Source organism: Myotis myotis, unplaced genomic scaffold, assembly GCF_014108235.1.
Source record: "Myotis myotis isolate mMyoMyo1 unplaced genomic scaffold, mMyoMyo1.p scaffold_m19_p_11, whole genome shotgun sequence".
NCBI lineage: Eukaryota > Metazoa > Chordata > Mammalia > Chiroptera > Vespertilionidae > Myotis > Myotis myotis.
In genome coordinates this window covers 54,681,598-54,699,040 of record NW_023416315.1, presented here as the reverse complement: position 1 = coordinate 54,699,040, position 17,443 = coordinate 54,681,598, and the positions used below count along the sequence as shown (strand labels likewise).

The 17,443-nt window shown below is 39.3% G+C and overlaps 1 protein-coding gene across 2 annotated transcripts in view; it reads left to right on the top strand.

Moving 5' to 3' along the window:
• Window positions 1–732: 732 nt before the first annotated feature.
• TTC26 (tetratricopeptide repeat domain 26) overlaps window positions 733–17,443 on the top strand; it is a 50,563-nt gene continuing 33,852 nt past the window's right edge. Inside the window, exons 1-7 of one of the 2 annotated variants that reach the window (XM_036329039.1) lie at window positions 733–861; window positions 1,367–1,504; window positions 4,921–5,013; window positions 7,217–7,331; window positions 9,517–9,566; window positions 10,874–11,019; window positions 12,647–12,818. In XM_036329039.1, coding sequence (XP_036184932.1) covers window positions 859–861; window positions 1,367–1,504; window positions 4,921–5,013; window positions 7,217–7,331; window positions 9,517–9,566; window positions 10,874–11,019; window positions 12,647–12,818 — 717 coding nt within the window. In that variant the 5' untranslated portion in view covers window positions 733–858. Of the gene's footprint in view, window positions 862–1,366; window positions 1,505–4,920; window positions 5,014–7,216; window positions 7,332–9,516; window positions 9,567–10,873; window positions 11,020–12,646; window positions 12,819–17,443 lie in introns of those variants that run through there. The other variant, XM_036329040.1, reaches the window with a different exon arrangement.

The following is a 17,443-nucleotide window of genomic DNA, read 5'->3' as shown; positions in this document are numbered from 1 at the left end:
AATAAGAAACTGTGTCATGATGAACTCCCACCTCCACACGTCAGCTTCCTCGGTTCAGCAGAAACTTTTTTTCTAACCTCCAGGCACCCGCCCGAGATCGAGATCACGTGCCAGGCAGCGACGGGGGTTGCCATGGAGCCCGACGCGGACAATAATCATCGGAAGTGGTCCTTGAAAATTACTTTCCCAGGAAACTTGTATTTGAAAAACAATACCATTCTAATTTGCTTTTTCCTAAACTCATAGAGATAGAATCAAACTCTCGCTCGCAGCACAGAAAACGTCGCTCTCTGAAGAACAACATGAACTAACAAGCAAAATAGAGGTACACGCATAGAGGGCAGGCTGACAGCTGGCGGCGAGGAGTTGAGGGGCTGCGGGGAGTGGAGAGATTGAGTAAAAAAAGAAAAAAGAGGAAAAGAAAAACCTCGTGGACACGGACAACAGTGTTGTAATTGCGGGGTGTGGAGCGAGGTGGAGGGTTTAGGGGGGAACACATGGTGATGGAAGGGGACTTGGCTTGGGGTGGTGAACACAATACAGTGTACAGATGATTGTGCACCTGAAACCTGTATAACTTTGTTGGTGTCACCCCAAAAACTCAATAAAAAGGAAGTAAGAGAACCCCAGGACCTCATCCCGACAGGAACTGCCAGTCCTGCGGCGGCGAAGGCGCGGGAACCAAGAAGCCAAAGCACCGGTTCTCCTCGGAGCGCTTCTCCGAACGGACCAGCCCCCCCCCCCCCCCCAGCCCCGCGCGGTTGCCGTGGAGACCGAGCGAGCTGTGGATGCGGAGAAGCGAGGAGGCTTGGCCTTCGCCGTCTGCCTGTCGAGGGGACTCACAGGACCGACGCCAACATGGTTAGTGGCGCTGGACAGGGGGGGAGAACTCTGAGTAAACCCTGGGGCTGGAGCGTCGAGGTTCCCAGCGCCCCTGTCGGTAAAGTTCAGACGTGTCAACCGAGGGTGGTCCCTCCCTGCCTTCCCCGCGTGCCCATGGGGGACAGGGATGCAACTGTGAATACTCGGTGCGGGCTTCCCTCCCGATCCTTTCTTTCCCGGCACCGGAGCTGCGCGTGGCCTGGAGAGCAGGCCCAGGGAAGGAAGGCCGAGCGGACAGAGGCCCCCGGAAAGCATCTCTTGCCGCACCCTAACTGGAGAAGATCCAGGAGTTGGGAGTAGCTATTTGGTTCAGCACAGTGCGGGGCCATGGCCCTTGGAGTAATAACACGTGTTACCACGAAGAGTTTAATAGGCTTCTCTGGGGTTCGTTGTGAAGGGTTCGACTTGCAGATCCTGGAGCTGTCACTGTGGAAAACTGGCCATCATAACTGGATCGTACAGCTGCCTGTCGTTTCTTTCACAGATGCTTTCACGGGCCAAACCTGCTGTAGGTGGGGACCTCCCCCACACGGACAAAAGGAAGAAGAAGGGCAGGAAGATGCCAAAGCTGGAGGAGCTACTGTCACAGAGAGATTTCACCGGAGCTATCACCCTGTTGGAGGTAATGTCCAAAGAAGGTTGTTTCGTAGGAGGTGAATGCCAGGAACAGGGGTGAAGGCGTGTGTGCATGCTGATTGCTATGCGCTGGTACAGGTGGGTGCGATCGGGGGCTTCCTGTACGTCTAGTCAGGCAACGATTCCAGTTTCCCAGTTAGCTACAAATCTGATTAAAGATGAACTATAGGCCCGGCTGGTGTGGCTCAGTGGTTGAACCTCTACCTATGAACCAGGAGGTCATGGTTTGATTCCAATCAGGGCACATGATGGGGTTCCCGGAGGACCCCCAAGTAGGGGGCGTGCAGGAGGCAGCCAGTCAATGATTCTCATCATTGATGTTTCTACCTCTCTCTCCCTCTCCCTTCCTCTCTGAAATCAATAAAAATATATTTTTTAAAAAGACAGACATATTTATTGAGGGACACTTTTAATTATATCTAGCCCCACTAGTGGTGAATCCAGCCTAAAAGTATGGAGGGTCATTTAATAGTCAGTTCATACATTGTTTATCCCAACCCCTGACCAATTTATGATTTATACCGGTTCTAGGTTATAAAATTTTGATTAAATTTAATCTACTGTGCTTCATGCTTATTGTCTTAAATACTAAATCTTCAGAAAATATTTCAATCTCTGTGGCAGTAGTTCTTAAATTTAATATCTCTCCAAACCACCTACGGTGCTTTATATTCCTGGGCTTCTGCCTTACAGATGGATTGATTGATTGATTGATTGATTGATTGATTTGAGAGAGAGGAGGGAGAGAAAGAGAAACATCAGATGCGAGGTTGCCTCCCACATGCACCTCAACTAGGGACGGAAACTGCAACCTAAGTGGTGCACAGGGCAAAGCTCCAAACAATTGAGCCACACGGCCAGGACAGGGATTCTGATTCTTTACAGAATCAGTGCACAGTGGTGCTAAGGAGCCTGTATTTTAGCCACGTAGCCTGCGTGCTTCTGACGTAGGTGCCCCAGGACAGTGCACTGTGAGAAACTGCTTTGTGGAAAGCACATGCTATAGGGGAGTGAGGGAGAATGAAGGGGCGCACCAAAGAATGTACCGGTGATGCTTGACAGCAACCGTGCTTGTCGTACCACAGTCATTTCTCCAAAGCATGATTATAGGCTTAATTGTTTTAATTAGCTTTATATATCTTTCTCAGTCTTCATGGGTAGTCCTACATTTTTTTCCTAGTGATCTGGTATGGAGCACATTATTTAACTTTTTAAAATTATTTTTGATTTTATAGAGGGAGAAATGTTGATTTGTTGTTCCATTATTTATGCATTCATTGGTTGCTTCTTGTATGTATGTGCCCTGACCAGGGGCTGAATCGGCACCTTGGTGTATCGGTCAATGCTCTAACCAACTGAGCTATCTGGCTAGAACTGTTTAACTTTTTTGAATCAGTCTTCTCGTCTTTAAAGTGGGGAGTTGACTTAGAAGGACCTTCTAGCTCTGTAAATTAGTGGACTGAGTGGTGTGTATATGTCTAATTTTTGTCAGACTCTGTTTTTTTTTCTCTCTCTCTTTTTTTAAGGCAATGACCACATTTTCCTTATGTGTAATCCCACACTGCCTTTATGTAGAGTGCCATGATGTATAGGAATGGGAATTTCCATGGGTAGGGATGAGGAAGTCTCATGAACTCTCCTTAATTCCTGGGATAAATTCAGGGAGACCTCAAATAAAACTAAGAATTTCTTCAGATCTAAGGCACTGAACTTAAATTCACAGCATTTGTGAGAGGAGAATTTCTAATGTGATGGAGTTAACTACAGGAGTAACTTCTTATCCCAGACAAGAAAGTATCAGAGAATGCCTTCATCTTATAATAATTAAAGGCATACAATATTTTGTAGCAATGACATGTAAATATGTGTTTCACTATTTAATTTTTCACCCATATTTTTTAAAATTTCTTTTTATTTTGAAAGAGAGAGAAAGAGAGAGAGAGACATTGATTTGTTGTTCCGCCTATTTATGCATTCATTAGTTGATTCTTCTTTTTTTTTAATCCTCATCCAAGGAGTGAGGATATTTTTTTTCATTGATTTTTAGAGAGACTGGAAGGGAAGGGGGATGAGGAGAAAGAGAGAGAGAGAGAGAGAGAGAGAGAGAGAGAGAGAGAGAGAGAGAGAGAGAGAGAAACATCGATGTGAGAGAGACACATCGACTGGTTGCCTCCCACATGCACCCCAACCAATGGGAGGTGGAGATGGAACCTGCAACCTACCTGTCCTTGGCGAAACCCAAAACCCTCCAGTGTGTAGACTGATGCTCTAACCACCTAGATACACTGGCCATGGCCATTGGTTGATTCTTATATGTGCCCTGAATAGGTATCAGACCTGAAACCTTGGTGTAATTCCTGGCCAGGACCTCACCCATGTTTTTGATTTATCAACCTGTGGAGTGAAAACCTCTCACCTGCCCTAACCGGTATGACTCAGCGGATAGAGCGTCGGCCTGTGGACTCAAGGGTCCCAGGTTTGATTCCAGTCAAGGGCATGTACCTTGATTGCGGGCACATCCCCAGTGGGGAGTGTGCAGGAGGCAGCTGATCGATGTTTCTCTCTCATCAATGTTTCTAACTCTCTATCCCTCTCCCTTCCTCTCTGTAAAAATCAATAAAATATATTTAAAAAAAAAAACCAAAAAAAAACCTCTCACCTTACCAAGGTTTCAGACTCCTTCCTTAGGGATCAGTCCTTTCCTCCAACATAGGGCTTTTCTTTTGTTGACTGAAGAATTCATAAATGTTTGTTCCTAGTGGATATATGATGCCAATCTTCTGAGCATCCTTAGCTTCCATAGGTCCTGGTAAGCCTGTTCCAGGGTCGGAGAGTGCTTTAGTGACTTGTCCTCAGTCAACTGTTATAACCTATGAGTAAATATATGTGTATTTTAATGAGACAGGTTTGAACCATGAAGCTGAATGTGGTAGAGCATGGAGGGTGAGAACATGGGATTTGGAGTCAAACATGACTTTAAGTCCCTGCCGCCACCCCTACTGGCTCTATGGCCTGGAGCTTATTGCTTCATCTCTCTACTTTCAATTATTTTGGATTAAATGTTTCACATAATTCTTATGTTTTTATATATCACCCAGAATTGTTATGAGGATAATGCTTAAGTACTTTCTGGAGTGAGGTGTCAGCAAATACAGAAAAATAAACATGAAGTGTTTTAAAATATCAATTTCTGTAATAATTAGAAGGTAATTGTGCTGAGTTATATAGGTATCAGTTTAATTAAATTGGATATTCATTTGTTTCTATTACTTATGATTTTTTATTATGTGTCAGTAATTTAATGTAGCATTTTTTTAAAAAAAAAACAAAAACAAAACAGGGGTTACTTTAAAAATATTTTCTGTGATTTTTTTTTTTCCCCCATGAAATTTTAACCTGAAGTTCAAACGTCATGTTGGGGAACAAGAAGAGGATACTAATTTGTGGATTGGATACTGTGCTTTTCACCTGGGTGACTACAAGAGAGCTTTGGAGGTTAGTAAAAAGAAAATTTATAACAGAAGGGCTTTGAAAATGTTATTAAGCTTTGTATATAATAATACATGCTTATGATAAAATTCAAACAATATAGAAGGGTACAAAGTAAAAAGAAAAAAAACTGTTTCCAATTCTACTTCTTTGTTAATGGAGGCAGCCATTGGCTCTTTTTTGATGCGTTGCTTCAGAATTCTTCTTTATATGTTCAAGTTTGTGTATATCTCTTGTTTACTTTTGCTTTTAGATATAAATTAATGAGGTTGTACAACATATTAACATAACTATTTCTTAAGTAAGTCTTCAGGAAAGGAAAAATAAACCATTTTGATAGAAAAGTTTTTATGAGTCTTTTCTCAAAAGAAGTTCATTTTTATTTTGTTTGGTTATTTTTTAGAGATATGAAAGATTACATTATCTTTAGTTTTGAAGTTGTTTTTCTTGGTCATTGTAATGAACAATCTATAAGATTATGGATCTAGATAAAATTATAAATGCTTTATATCAAGCAATTTTTAATTCATAAATGAAATTGTTTAAACATTTCCCACATATTCTTACTCCCCAAATGTAACCTAAGGGTATTTAAAGACCCTGCATAACTAAAACGAAAGTATCCAAGATCAGGTAATGTGGTAAGATGAACAAAAGCAACAAAATTGGTGAAGGAAAAGAGAAGATGTGAAAAGGACAGTATAGACTAGAGCAGGGGTGGGCAAACTTTTTGACTCGAGGGCCACAATGGGTTCTTAAACTGGACCGGAGGGCCGGAACAAAAGCATGGATGGAGTGTTTGTGTGAACTAATATAAATTCAAAGTAAACATCATTACATAAAAGGGTACGGTCTTTTTTTTCAATAGTTTTATTCATTTGATCCGGCCCGCGGGCGTAGTTTGCCCACGGCTGGACTAGAGGCTGGTAGTGTTTGTGAAAGATGTAGGAGAAAGGAGAGTAACCCAAATGTAATAAGAAAAAACAAAGGCATCTAGTATAGACTGATAAATAGTAAGAGTATATGGAAAGTGTAGTTGACAAAGTGAATCTCAGAAAGAGATTGTGGGTAGGGGGAAAAAAGGCTTTTAAAAAATGTAAAGCCAAGTCGAAACTGGTTTGGCTCAGTGGATAGAGCATCGGCCTGGGGACTGAAGGGTCCCAGGTTCAATTCCGGTCAAGGGCATGTACCTGGGTTGCGGGAACATCCCCAGTGGGAGATGTGCGGGAGGCAGCTGATGGATGTTTCTCTCTCATCGATGTTTCTAACTCTCTGTCCCTCTCCCTTCCTCTCTGTAAAAAAATCAATAAAATATATTTTAAAAAAATAAATTAAAAAAAATAAAAAATGTAAAGCCAAATAAAGCCAGAGAACAATTAGAATGAAGTGAAATTTGTAGTGTAGTAATGCTATCAGATTTTAAGTTAAGTAATGCTATGCATTTTTATAAAGTATCTTTTGTATGTCTTTTTAAGTTAGTAAAAATAAAATATTTTCATAACTTTTCATTTATGCAGTTTATAGCTCATATCATTGTTAAAAAGAGGAAAAAGCAAGTGTAAGAGTCTATGGACCACAGTCCTACATGGGTGGGATTGAGCTTTAGCTGCACTATTTCGTTTGTTTGTTTGTTTGTCTTTTGTTAATCCTCATCCGAGGATATTTTTTCATTGATTTTTAGAGAGAGTGGAAGGGAGGGAGGGGGAGAAACAGAGAGAGAGAGAGACATAGATATGAGAGAAACACATCAATTGGTTGCCTCCCACACACGCCCGACCTGGGGAGATCAAGCCTGTAAGATGGAGCCAAACCGGGCAGGGCTGCAGTGTTTTAACCTTCCAGGTAGGGAACAGTTGAGCATTCAGATTCCCTAAGTACGGAGTTTTCCAATCTCAGTAAGAAATCCTATTCCGCCCTGACTGGTTTGGCTCAGTGGATAGAGCGTCGGCCTGCGGACTGAAGGGTCCCGGGTTCGATTCCGGTCAAGGGCATGTACCTTGGTTGCGGGCACATCCCCAGTAGGAGGTGTGCAGGAGGCAGCTGATCGATGTTTCTCTCTCATCGATGTTTCTAACTCTCTATCCCTTTCCCTTACTCTCTGTAAAAAATCAATAAAATATATTTTTTAAAAATCCTATTCCATCAGAGAAGGATGGCCCATCTATTACGTTATTGCTGAAATAACATCACTGCTTAATATATATTTCAGGAATATGAAAATGTGACAAAAGAGGAAAATTGCAATCCTGAAGTGTGGGTGAATCTAGCCTGTACCTACTTTTTTCTTGGAATGTATAAGCAAGCTGAAGCTGCTGGATTCAAAGGTAAAATGGGCCCCTTTAATGTCTGGTATTCCTCACTAATTGTAAGAGTCATTTTGGAGATTTAAAAATTTATTTAATTTCTTTTTCTGTTGATGAAAGTTCAAGTGATATAAGAAAGTTAAAAAATAGCTTTACTCTTCAAAGAATATTTGATTTGAGCAAATTTATGTTTGTGCTCTGGCCGGGAAGCTTAGTTGGTTAGAACGTCAACCCAACACACCAAGGTTGTGTGTGCTGCTCCCCACCACCCTTTCTTAGAAGGTACAGCTTCTGGCAGAAGAATGAGGGAAGAAAAACAGCAAGGTATCTTTCTTAGGCCCTGGCTTGAGAGCATGTTCATGCTTTTTTTTTTTTTTTTTTAATATATTTTATTGATTTTTTTACAGAGAGGAAGGGAGAGGGATAGAGAGCCAGAAACATCGATGAGAGAGAAACATCGATCAGCTGCCTCCCACACATCTCCCACTGGGGATGTGCCTGCAACCCAGGTACATGCCCTTGACCGGAATCGAACCCGGGACCCTTCAGTCCGCAGGCCGACGCTCCATCCACTGAGCCAAACCGGCTTCGGCGCATGTTCATGCTTTTGGTGGGAGTGGGGGACAGGGTTCAGCTCTTACGGATGTGGATTTTATAGCTGCTGTTTCTGCTTCTGAGTGAGAAGCCAAGTACTTTCAGCATGAAGAATCTGTACATCATTACGTTTGCTTTACTTGTCAAGACAGTAATTTTGGAGAAGTAGACACAAATTTGCAAACAAGAGTAGGGCAAAGGGAAATATGGGAGGAAAGATTAAGAATTCGAGTATGAATCAAATTAAATTCAAAGAAGTGTGGAGAAAGTGGGCAAGGTAATGTATTTTAAGAAACCTGTGCCCAGGCCAGTGTCGCTCAGTTGGTTGAGCATTGTCCCATGCAGCGAAAGGTTGCAGGTTTGATTCTGGTCAGGGCACATACCCAGGTTGTGGATTCGATCCCCCATCCCCAGTCAGTGTGTGCATTGTTATTTCTCTCTCTCTCTCCCTCCCTCTCCCTTCCTCTCTCTCTAAAAAAAACAAACAATAAAAACATATTTAAACCAACAAAAAATAAATAAATTTGTTAGGGAAGAATGTATTCCAGGGTAGAATTCTTAGTGAATTAACTGACATACATATTTAGAATTTCAGCTCAAATTCATGGAAAATATGGAACTTAAAGCCTTTCTTGATTTGTACCCAAATTGTGTCATATGTACTAATGTAGTTTTCCTCAATTATTTATAAGGGCCTTTAAGTTACTTGCTTTATCTGTGCCTAGAACAGTGTTAGACACACAGAAGGTGGTCAAGGTAGCTATATATCTTTTCATTGTTTCTAAAGTTTTATTTATTGATTTTAGGAAGAGAGAGAGAGAGAGAGAGAGAGAGAGAGAGAGAGAGAGAGAGAGAAATATCAATTTGTTGTTCCACTTATTTATGTATTCATTGCTTGATTCTTCTATGTGCCCTGACAAGGGATGGAAACCGCAACCTTGGTATATTGGGTCAACACTCTAACCAACTGAGCTACCTGGCCAGAACTATTTTTATTTTTTTATACATTGAAGTATGACTTTTTGCTGTAAAAAGATATAAGATTGAGTGTACAAAATTAGTAAAATTCTTCAAAAGTGCAAAGAGGATTTTGAACTTGAAAGGTGTTAACCTTTTTGCTTGGCTGCCTGTTTGATTGTAGCAGATTATCGTGCTAGAAGATCTATGGAGAAGAGGCTGGTCTAGCACTTAATAAAATATGGTGGTATAACTGTAGAAAAAGAGATTTCAGAAGGAATTGACAAAGCATACTGGGGAGAACAGCTGAATGAGAATGGATTCCTACATGTATTGAAATGACCATAACTGTTTATTTCCAGTTTTTGGTTCAGCGAACAGCACAGTGGTGGGCTGTGGTCCGCCATAATAGATTCAGGTAGAACAAGTGATGGGGAAAAGCAGAGCCTTAGGACATTTTTCTTCTGGTTCTTGATACTGTCACACAGGGAAACTAGACTAAAATAATATGTATTGTTATGTAGCAGAGATATGCCAGGAACAGATAAGTAAGGATTTGGGAAGTCTTATCTGAGTCTCATGTCATTCCTGCATGGGACTAAGTGCCATAGGCAATTAAGTTCTTTAATAAGCAGCTTGGATTTTTCTTTTTTAGCTCCAAAAAGCCGACTTCAAAACCGCCTCCTCTTTCATTTGGCTCACAAGGTATTCCAATTTCACCCATTTAAAAAAAAAAAAATCTTTTTTTCTTTTTCTTGTTACCAACAATGGTAAGAAATAATTAACTAGAAATTCTTGCTATGTCTAGTGGATTGAAACACAGATCATAATAAAATGCCTGTCTTTATCTGTAAAACTCTTTTTCATATAAAGTCTACTTTGTCATCTTTATATAGCTACACCAGATCTTTTTTGATTACTGTTGGCTTGTTATGATTCTTTACATCCTTTTACTTTCTACTTCTTTGTATCCTTATATTTTAAATGCCTCTCTTGTAGACAGCATATAAAAAAGGGTAAAGAGGTCCTGGCTAGGTAGTTCAGTTGGTTAGAGTGTTGTTACAGTACATCAAGGTTGTAGGATTGATTCCCCGCCATACAAGGGCACATACAAGAAACAACCAATGAATGCATAAGTAAGTGGAGCAGCAAAATCAATGTTTCTCTCTCCTGTGTCTCCCTTCCTCTCTCCCTCTAAAATAAATTTTTTTTAAAAAGAAGCCTAGCTGATGTGGCTCAGTGGTAGAGCATTGACCCATGCATCAAGAGGTCACTGGTTCCATTCTAGGTCAGGGCACATACCCAGGTTGTGGGCTCGATCCCCAGTAGGGGGCGCACAGGAGGCAGCCAATCAATGTCTTGCTCTCACATCAATATTTCTCTCCCTCTCTCTCTCTCCCTTCCTCTCTCTCTAATATCAATTAAAAACATATTTTTTTTTAAAAGAAAAGATAAAGAGACAAAGAAAATAAGGACAGGGAGAAAATATCAAGAAAAAAATAGAAAAGAAAAAGAAGGTAAGAGAAAGAGGGAAGAGGGATCAAGTAAGTTATATGATCTCTAACTTAAAGGCTTTCCATTGTCAAGACTATGCCTCCAGAAGCTATTTTCATTCTTTCTCTGAAGGATAGACAAAGGAGAAGACAAGAACTGAAGGGAAATAGAGAGAACATAGAGACAAAATAGCTGGAGGAGGAGGAGTTAAAGTCTCTATAAAGTAGGTGTGATATCTCTGACTATACTCTAATATGAATTTTATTTAACATTAAATTTAGAGAGAGGAAGGGAGAGAGAGAGAGAGAGAGAGAGAGAGAGAGAGAGAGAGAGAGAGAGAGAGGGATACTGATGTGTTGTTCTACTTATTTATGCATTCATTGATTGTTTATTGTAGGTACCCTGACTGGGGGTGGAATGTGCAACCTTAGTATATCAGGACAATGCTCTAACCAATTGAGCTACCCAGCCAGGGCTAATGTGAAACTTTACATGTCTTTTTCTCTCTTACATTTTAGTTTAATGATGAGAAGAAGTTGATGAACTTCCATCAGAATCTCCAGGACATCACAGAAGATCAGCTCAGTTTGGCCTCAATCCACTATATGCGATCTCACTACCAAGAAGCTATTGATATTTATAAGCGAATTCTGCTAGATAACAGGTCTGTGTTCTTTTATGCCTACTCAAAATCTCATTTTGTTAGTTTCTTCTGTAACTAGTTTGGCCAAAGACATAGTGTCCTTTAGATCTAGTATCACCATGTGTTCAAATCTGTTAGCTAATCTGGTGAGCGTAAGAACTCTTTATTGTCTAGTTCAGTGATGGCAAACCTTTTGAGCTTGGTGTGTGAGCATTTTAAAAAACCCTAACTTAACTCTGGTGCCGTATCACATATAGAAATTTTTTTATATTGCAACCATAGTAAAACAAAGAATTATATTTTTCATATTTATTTTATATATTTAAATGCCATTTAACAAAGAAAAATCAACCAAAAAAATGAGTTCGCGTGTCACCTCTGACATGCATGTCATAGGTTCGCCATCACTGGTCTAGATCAAGGTTTCTCCACCTTTATTTCATTATCACCCTTCCAAGGAGCCTTTTTAGACCCTTTTTCCCCCTAATTGCCCTCCCATGAAATTTTAATACCACATATATACTGTCTATTTGTTTATGTACTGTATGTATAGCTATGCTTTGTATATAAAATTAGTATAATTTCCCACCTCTTTATAAGAACCAATTATTGCCCCATTTATGAGTGATATTTCCCCTATTGAAATTGTATGGTCTAGGTCAGTGGTTGACAAACCACGGCTCGCGAGCCACATGCGACTCTTTGGCCCTTTGAGTGTGGCTCTTCCACAAAATACCATGTGCGGGCACGCACGTACAGTGCAATTGAAACTTCGTGGCCCATGCGCAGAAGTCAGTTTTCGGCCTGGGCGAATCTATTTTGAAGAAGTGGCGTTGGAAGAAGTGGGGGGTGGATATATAGAGAGGATGAACGAAAGGAGATAGACGAAACAAGTATACAAGACGAGTGTGGATGGGAGAGTTGGAAGGGGTCGACCTCAGCAGACGTACGTCAATCAGATTGAGGATGTTTTTAGCAAAGGCCAGCGTAGGAGTACCCTAATTAAGTTAATAACAATGTACCTACCTATATAGTTTAAGTTTAAAAAATTTGGCTCTCAAAAGAAATTTCAATCGTTGTACTGTTGATATTTGGCTTTGTTGACTAATGTGTTTGCTGACCACTGATCTAGGTGTATCAATTTCAAAGCTGCAGTACCTTTTAGGTAACTTGGTGATGAAATTGGAAAAATTAACATTGCAACTTTATCACTGACCACTTTGCCTCTCTCCCACATCCCCAAAATATCTCATCCACCTCTTTTTTCCCTTCTTTTACTTTACTTTCACAGTCTCCCATTCGTTCCCATTTTAAGTCACCAGGTCTACTTGCCTTGACTGTCCATCTTCTGTATGGTGTGTGCTTATTTGCATTTATACTCAATTATGTTGTATGTTAGTTTTTTTTTAACATAAACAGGTAGGACTTAAACTTTTCACTTGCTTCTCTAATTGTCATCCTTTTTTCTACTTATCAAAACATCCAAAATTACAATACCAAAAGAGAAATCCTACACTGATTACACCTTGCCTTCTTTCTTCAAAAGGCAAATTCACATCCTCTTTGCCTTGCTGCTCTTCTTGGCCGTTAAAAAAGTCTTTGTAGTTTGACAGCATTTCTGTTAACCTTTAATTCTTTTATCTAATAGGGAATACCTTGCCCTTAATGTTTATGTGGCTCTGTGTTACTACAAGTTGGATTACTATGATGTGTCTCAAGAAGTTCTGGCTGTTTACCTTCAGCAAATTCCTGATAGCACCATCGCACTCAATCTTAAGGCCTGTAATCATTTTCGTCTTTACAATGGCAAAGCAGCTGAGGTAGTGACGGAAATTCATTTTTTAACTTAATTCCAGTTCAAATTACCCTATGTTTCCCGGGTTATTCATGAAACTATTATCTTGATCAATACACCTTTAGTATTGCCAGTATGATTCTATATGAACCTAATTACTTCAATATTTATATTTACCAGATATTCTAAAAAGAATCTTGACTTCTAAATTCTCTGTGTATGCCTAATATATTGTAGATGATCTTTTCCTAGATGCCCTACATTAACTCAAATATGTTAAAATCAGATATTTTCACTTCTTCCTCCAAAATATTTTTGAGGCTCTTTGGTTCAGTGTCAGCAATATATAAATCACATCCGATCCTAGGATATCCATCACTCTCTTCTCTTTCATTCCCCATCTAATCATTTACCAGTTCCTACCAGTTCTGTGTTCTAGATATCCCTTTTGTCTGCTTTCTCCTTTGCCACTTGCTCTAGTCCTCATCACTTATTTCAGTTCTTTCCCTGCCTCTAGTCTTGTCCTCTCCGGCCCAACCAGTGAGTTTGCTCCATACGCCATACTCTCTGACTGCCAAAGCTTTGCATACACCTTTCTCATTCCTGGCTGTCTTCCTTTGGTTGGTACACTTCAGTGTCTCCTTCAAGGTTATTATAAGAATCAATAGTGGTAGACGTTTTATAAATATTTAGAACTTAGCTACCTTATAAGTTCTGTGCAGAGCACTTTATATCCTTTATTTCGTTTCCCTGACAACCCTGTGGTAAATTCTGTTAGAGCTCTCTTTTTATAGGAAACTACTGAGAGTACACAGGAGGCCATACATTATGACCCCCCTTTTATTTAATATTTCACACACACACATGCATGCATATATACACGTGTATATAGCTATAAATATATGTAGATAGCATGTTCTATACTATAGCTATGTACAGATTTGGTTATTTACGGGGGCGGGGGTAGGATTACAGTTGTGACTATGCAGAACACAAGAGTTTACTTTGTGTTATTATTTATTAATTATTTTATTATTTTTCCATATAAACAACTATAAACCTATTTTGCCCAACCTTGTACAAATTTTTTTAAAAGAATAATTTATTAGAGAGAGAGAAAGGGAGAGGGAGAGAGAGATAGCAACATCAATTGGCTGCCTCCTGCATGCCCCCTACCAGGTATTGAGCCCAAAACCTCCTGGTGGTGGTAATTGAACCAGCAGACTCCTGGTTTACAAGACGGTGACCAACCAACTGAGCCACACTGGCCAGGTCTTGTACACATATATTTAAATTAACTCTATGAGGCGACCATGTTTGGAAATTATTTCTTGGGCATTACTTTATGTCAGAAGCCACCAAAATTTAAAAGTAAAATTTCTGCATGTGTCAAAATTTTAAAATCCTACCCTTATCCGAAAGAGTTTTTACTGGTATGCCACCCAGAGTAAGAGGAGGAAAGAAAGAAACTGAAACCAGCAAATTGACTATATTAAGGTAAAATTTGTGAAAATGTAATAGCAAGGAACTTACTTCATGCTGACAGGATATTCAACTCCTCAGGGAAACAGTGTGTAGTAGTTGGCAGGGAAGGAGGAAGGGTGTAGAGCACATGTCTTTAGCATAAGCCCAGATTCACTTTCTGTGGCTTATGTCAATAAAGGTGGTTAGTTGTGGCAAAAGAAATGCCTGTCAATTAAATTGCTCAGTATGCAATCGAACAGTCCATTTATATATTCCATAAAATACATTCTTGGGTATGCTCATTTCAACTAAAGAGTCCCTTGAGTCTATCTAATTGGCTAGTTTCCAGCATCAGCAGTTTAATAGTAAACTGGGTTTGCAATTTGATCTCTTCAGAATTTTCATCCTTGGTAAGAACAAAGAAAAGAAATATATTTTTGCCTTTCTACCTTGAATCAATCTTGGGGACATTGCCAGTTTTATTTGCACATGTCCTATCTATAGTCTGGTGTGAGTAGCATGGTTAACCAGTATTCTGTAGGTCTAGTGCTATCCAAGTCAGGTTGCCAAACTGCACTTCCCATCTCCAAAAGGCATGCTTTTTCATTTGAAATTGTCAGTGCAGCTTACATATCTATATGTATAAAAGCTTAAGCCAGTGATGGCGAACCTATGATACACGTGTCAGAGGTGACACATGAACTCATTTTTTTGGTTGATTTTTCTTTGTTAAATGGCATTTAAATATATAAAATAAATATCAAAAATGTAAATCTTTGTTTTACTATGGTTGCAAATGTCAAAACATTTCTATATGTGACACGGCACCAGAGTTAAGTTAGGGTTTTTCTTTTTTTTTTTTTTTTTAATATATTTTATTGATTTTTCACAGAGAGGAAGGGAGAGATATAGAGAGTTAGAAACATCGATGAGAGAGAAACATCGATCAGCTGCCTCCCACACATCTCCTCCCACTGGGGATATGCCCGCAACCCAGGTACATGCCCTTGACCGGAATCGAACCTAGGACCCTTCAGTCCGCAGGCCGACGCTCTATCCACTGAGCCAAACCGGTTTCGGCAAGTTAGGGTTTTTCAAAATGCTGACATGCCGAGCTCAAAAGGTTCGCCATCACTGGCCTAAGCAATCAAATGACCAGTCAACTGGTTGCTATGACACGCACTGACCACCAGGGGACAGATGCTCAACGCACAGGATCGGGCTCCCTCCTGTCCAGATTGGGCCTGTGGGGATTGGGCTCCCTCCTGTCTGGATCAGGCCTGCGGGAATCAGGCCAAAACCAAGTATCTGACATCCCCCAAGGGGTCCTGGATTGCAAGAGGGCACAGGCCAAGCCGAGGGACCCTACTAGTGCACGAATTCGTGCATTGGGCCTCTAGTAAATTTATAATTCCCTATCACTTTGGCCTCATGTATTCCTCCTTCAGCAGCCCTAATAGCACTTCTCTAGTAATCATGAAATAATTTGTAATGACTGACTTAATTCTTAATGTACTTTTAATAACTTAAGATTTTACAAGTATCAAATTTAGGTCTCGAACCCATGTCCATCTGGCCCTCTAGTCTATTGATCCATTTGTCTACTCCTGCTCTCAGCACCATACTGCCTTAATTACTACAGCTTTACAATAACATTTCACAGGATTCAGTTAGCTAATATTCCATTTAAGATTTTTACGTCAATACTTATCAGTTTGATTAGTCTATAATTTCTATTTGTCTCACCTATTTCTTTTTCTCTCCTTTTTGAGTCATTTTTTGGATTGTTTTTGATTGGCTATTTTTATCTTCTATTTTTCCTTTGCTAGTTTCAGAAGTTATACACTCTGTTTTTATGTTAGTGCTTACCATAAAAATTACTACAGACATCCTTCATTTAACCAAGGTTAATGTTAATTTTAATTCTCCTCCTAAGCAATACAAAGATTTGACAATATTTTCACTTCATTTACCACCTTCCTAAATCATATGCTTTTTTGTCTTGTTCTTTAGTATCATATTTTAAAAATATTTTTTTATTGATTATTTATTTATTTTTTTTTTTAGAGAGAGGAAGGGAGAGGGAGAGAGGAAAAAACAACAACATTGATTGATTGTCTCCTGTACACATCCTGACATGGGACCGACAGAAATCACAACCTGGGCATATGCCTGACTGGGAATCGAACAGGCAACCCTTTGGTGCATAAGATGACACTCAACCAACTGAGCCACACCGGCCAGGGCTTTAGTATCATATTTTTAAAAAATTATTGCTGTTAAATCTATTCATTTATTTAGTGTTACCAACATTTAAATATCATAGTTTTTCCTTTTTATTCTTTTTTTTGGGGGGGGAGTACCTATTTTATTTTTTAATATATATTTTTATTGTTAATAGTATCACCTATGTCTCCCTTTTAATTTTTACTTGTAACTGAAACCTTTAATCTGGGATTCTTTTCTTATTAATTGAAGTAAAATTTATCCTTCGGGCCCTGGCCAGGTAGCTCAGCTGGTTAGAGCATGATCCTGATACGCCAAAGTTTCAGGCTGGATCCTCAGGGCACATACGAGAATCAACCAATTAATGCATAAATAAGTGAAAGAACAAATCAATGTTTCTGTCCCTCTCTGTGTTACTACACAGAGATACTAATTGAAGTATTTATTTTCTCTCTCCTTTATTCTCTCTCTAAAATTAATAAATAATTTTTTAAAAATTAAAAATAAAGTTTTCCTTCACATTTCCTTTAGTGAGAGTCTGGTGGCAAATTCTGTTTTTGTTGGTCTTAAGATGTCTCTATTTTGCTTTTATATATTATAAGATATTTTCATTAGGTATAGAGTACCTATTGGCCCATTGAAGATATCTTTCCATGATCTAGCTCCATTTTTATGTTAAGAAGTTAGCTATCATTCTGACTTTATTTGAAAGTAATCCATCTTTTTAATAAAAATTTAATTTTAAAAACTTTTCATTGTTTTTATTTCCTTCAGTTTTACTATTATTTAACTAGATGTGAACTTAAAAAAAAAATTTGTCCTCATGGGACTTACTGAATTGGTGGATTAATGAGTCTAATCAGAGAAAATTCTCAAAAATTTTTTAAATTTTTTTTCAGATTTTTCTTCTACCCATTGTTGCTCATATTTCACTCAGGCACATATGTTAGACCCTTTTAC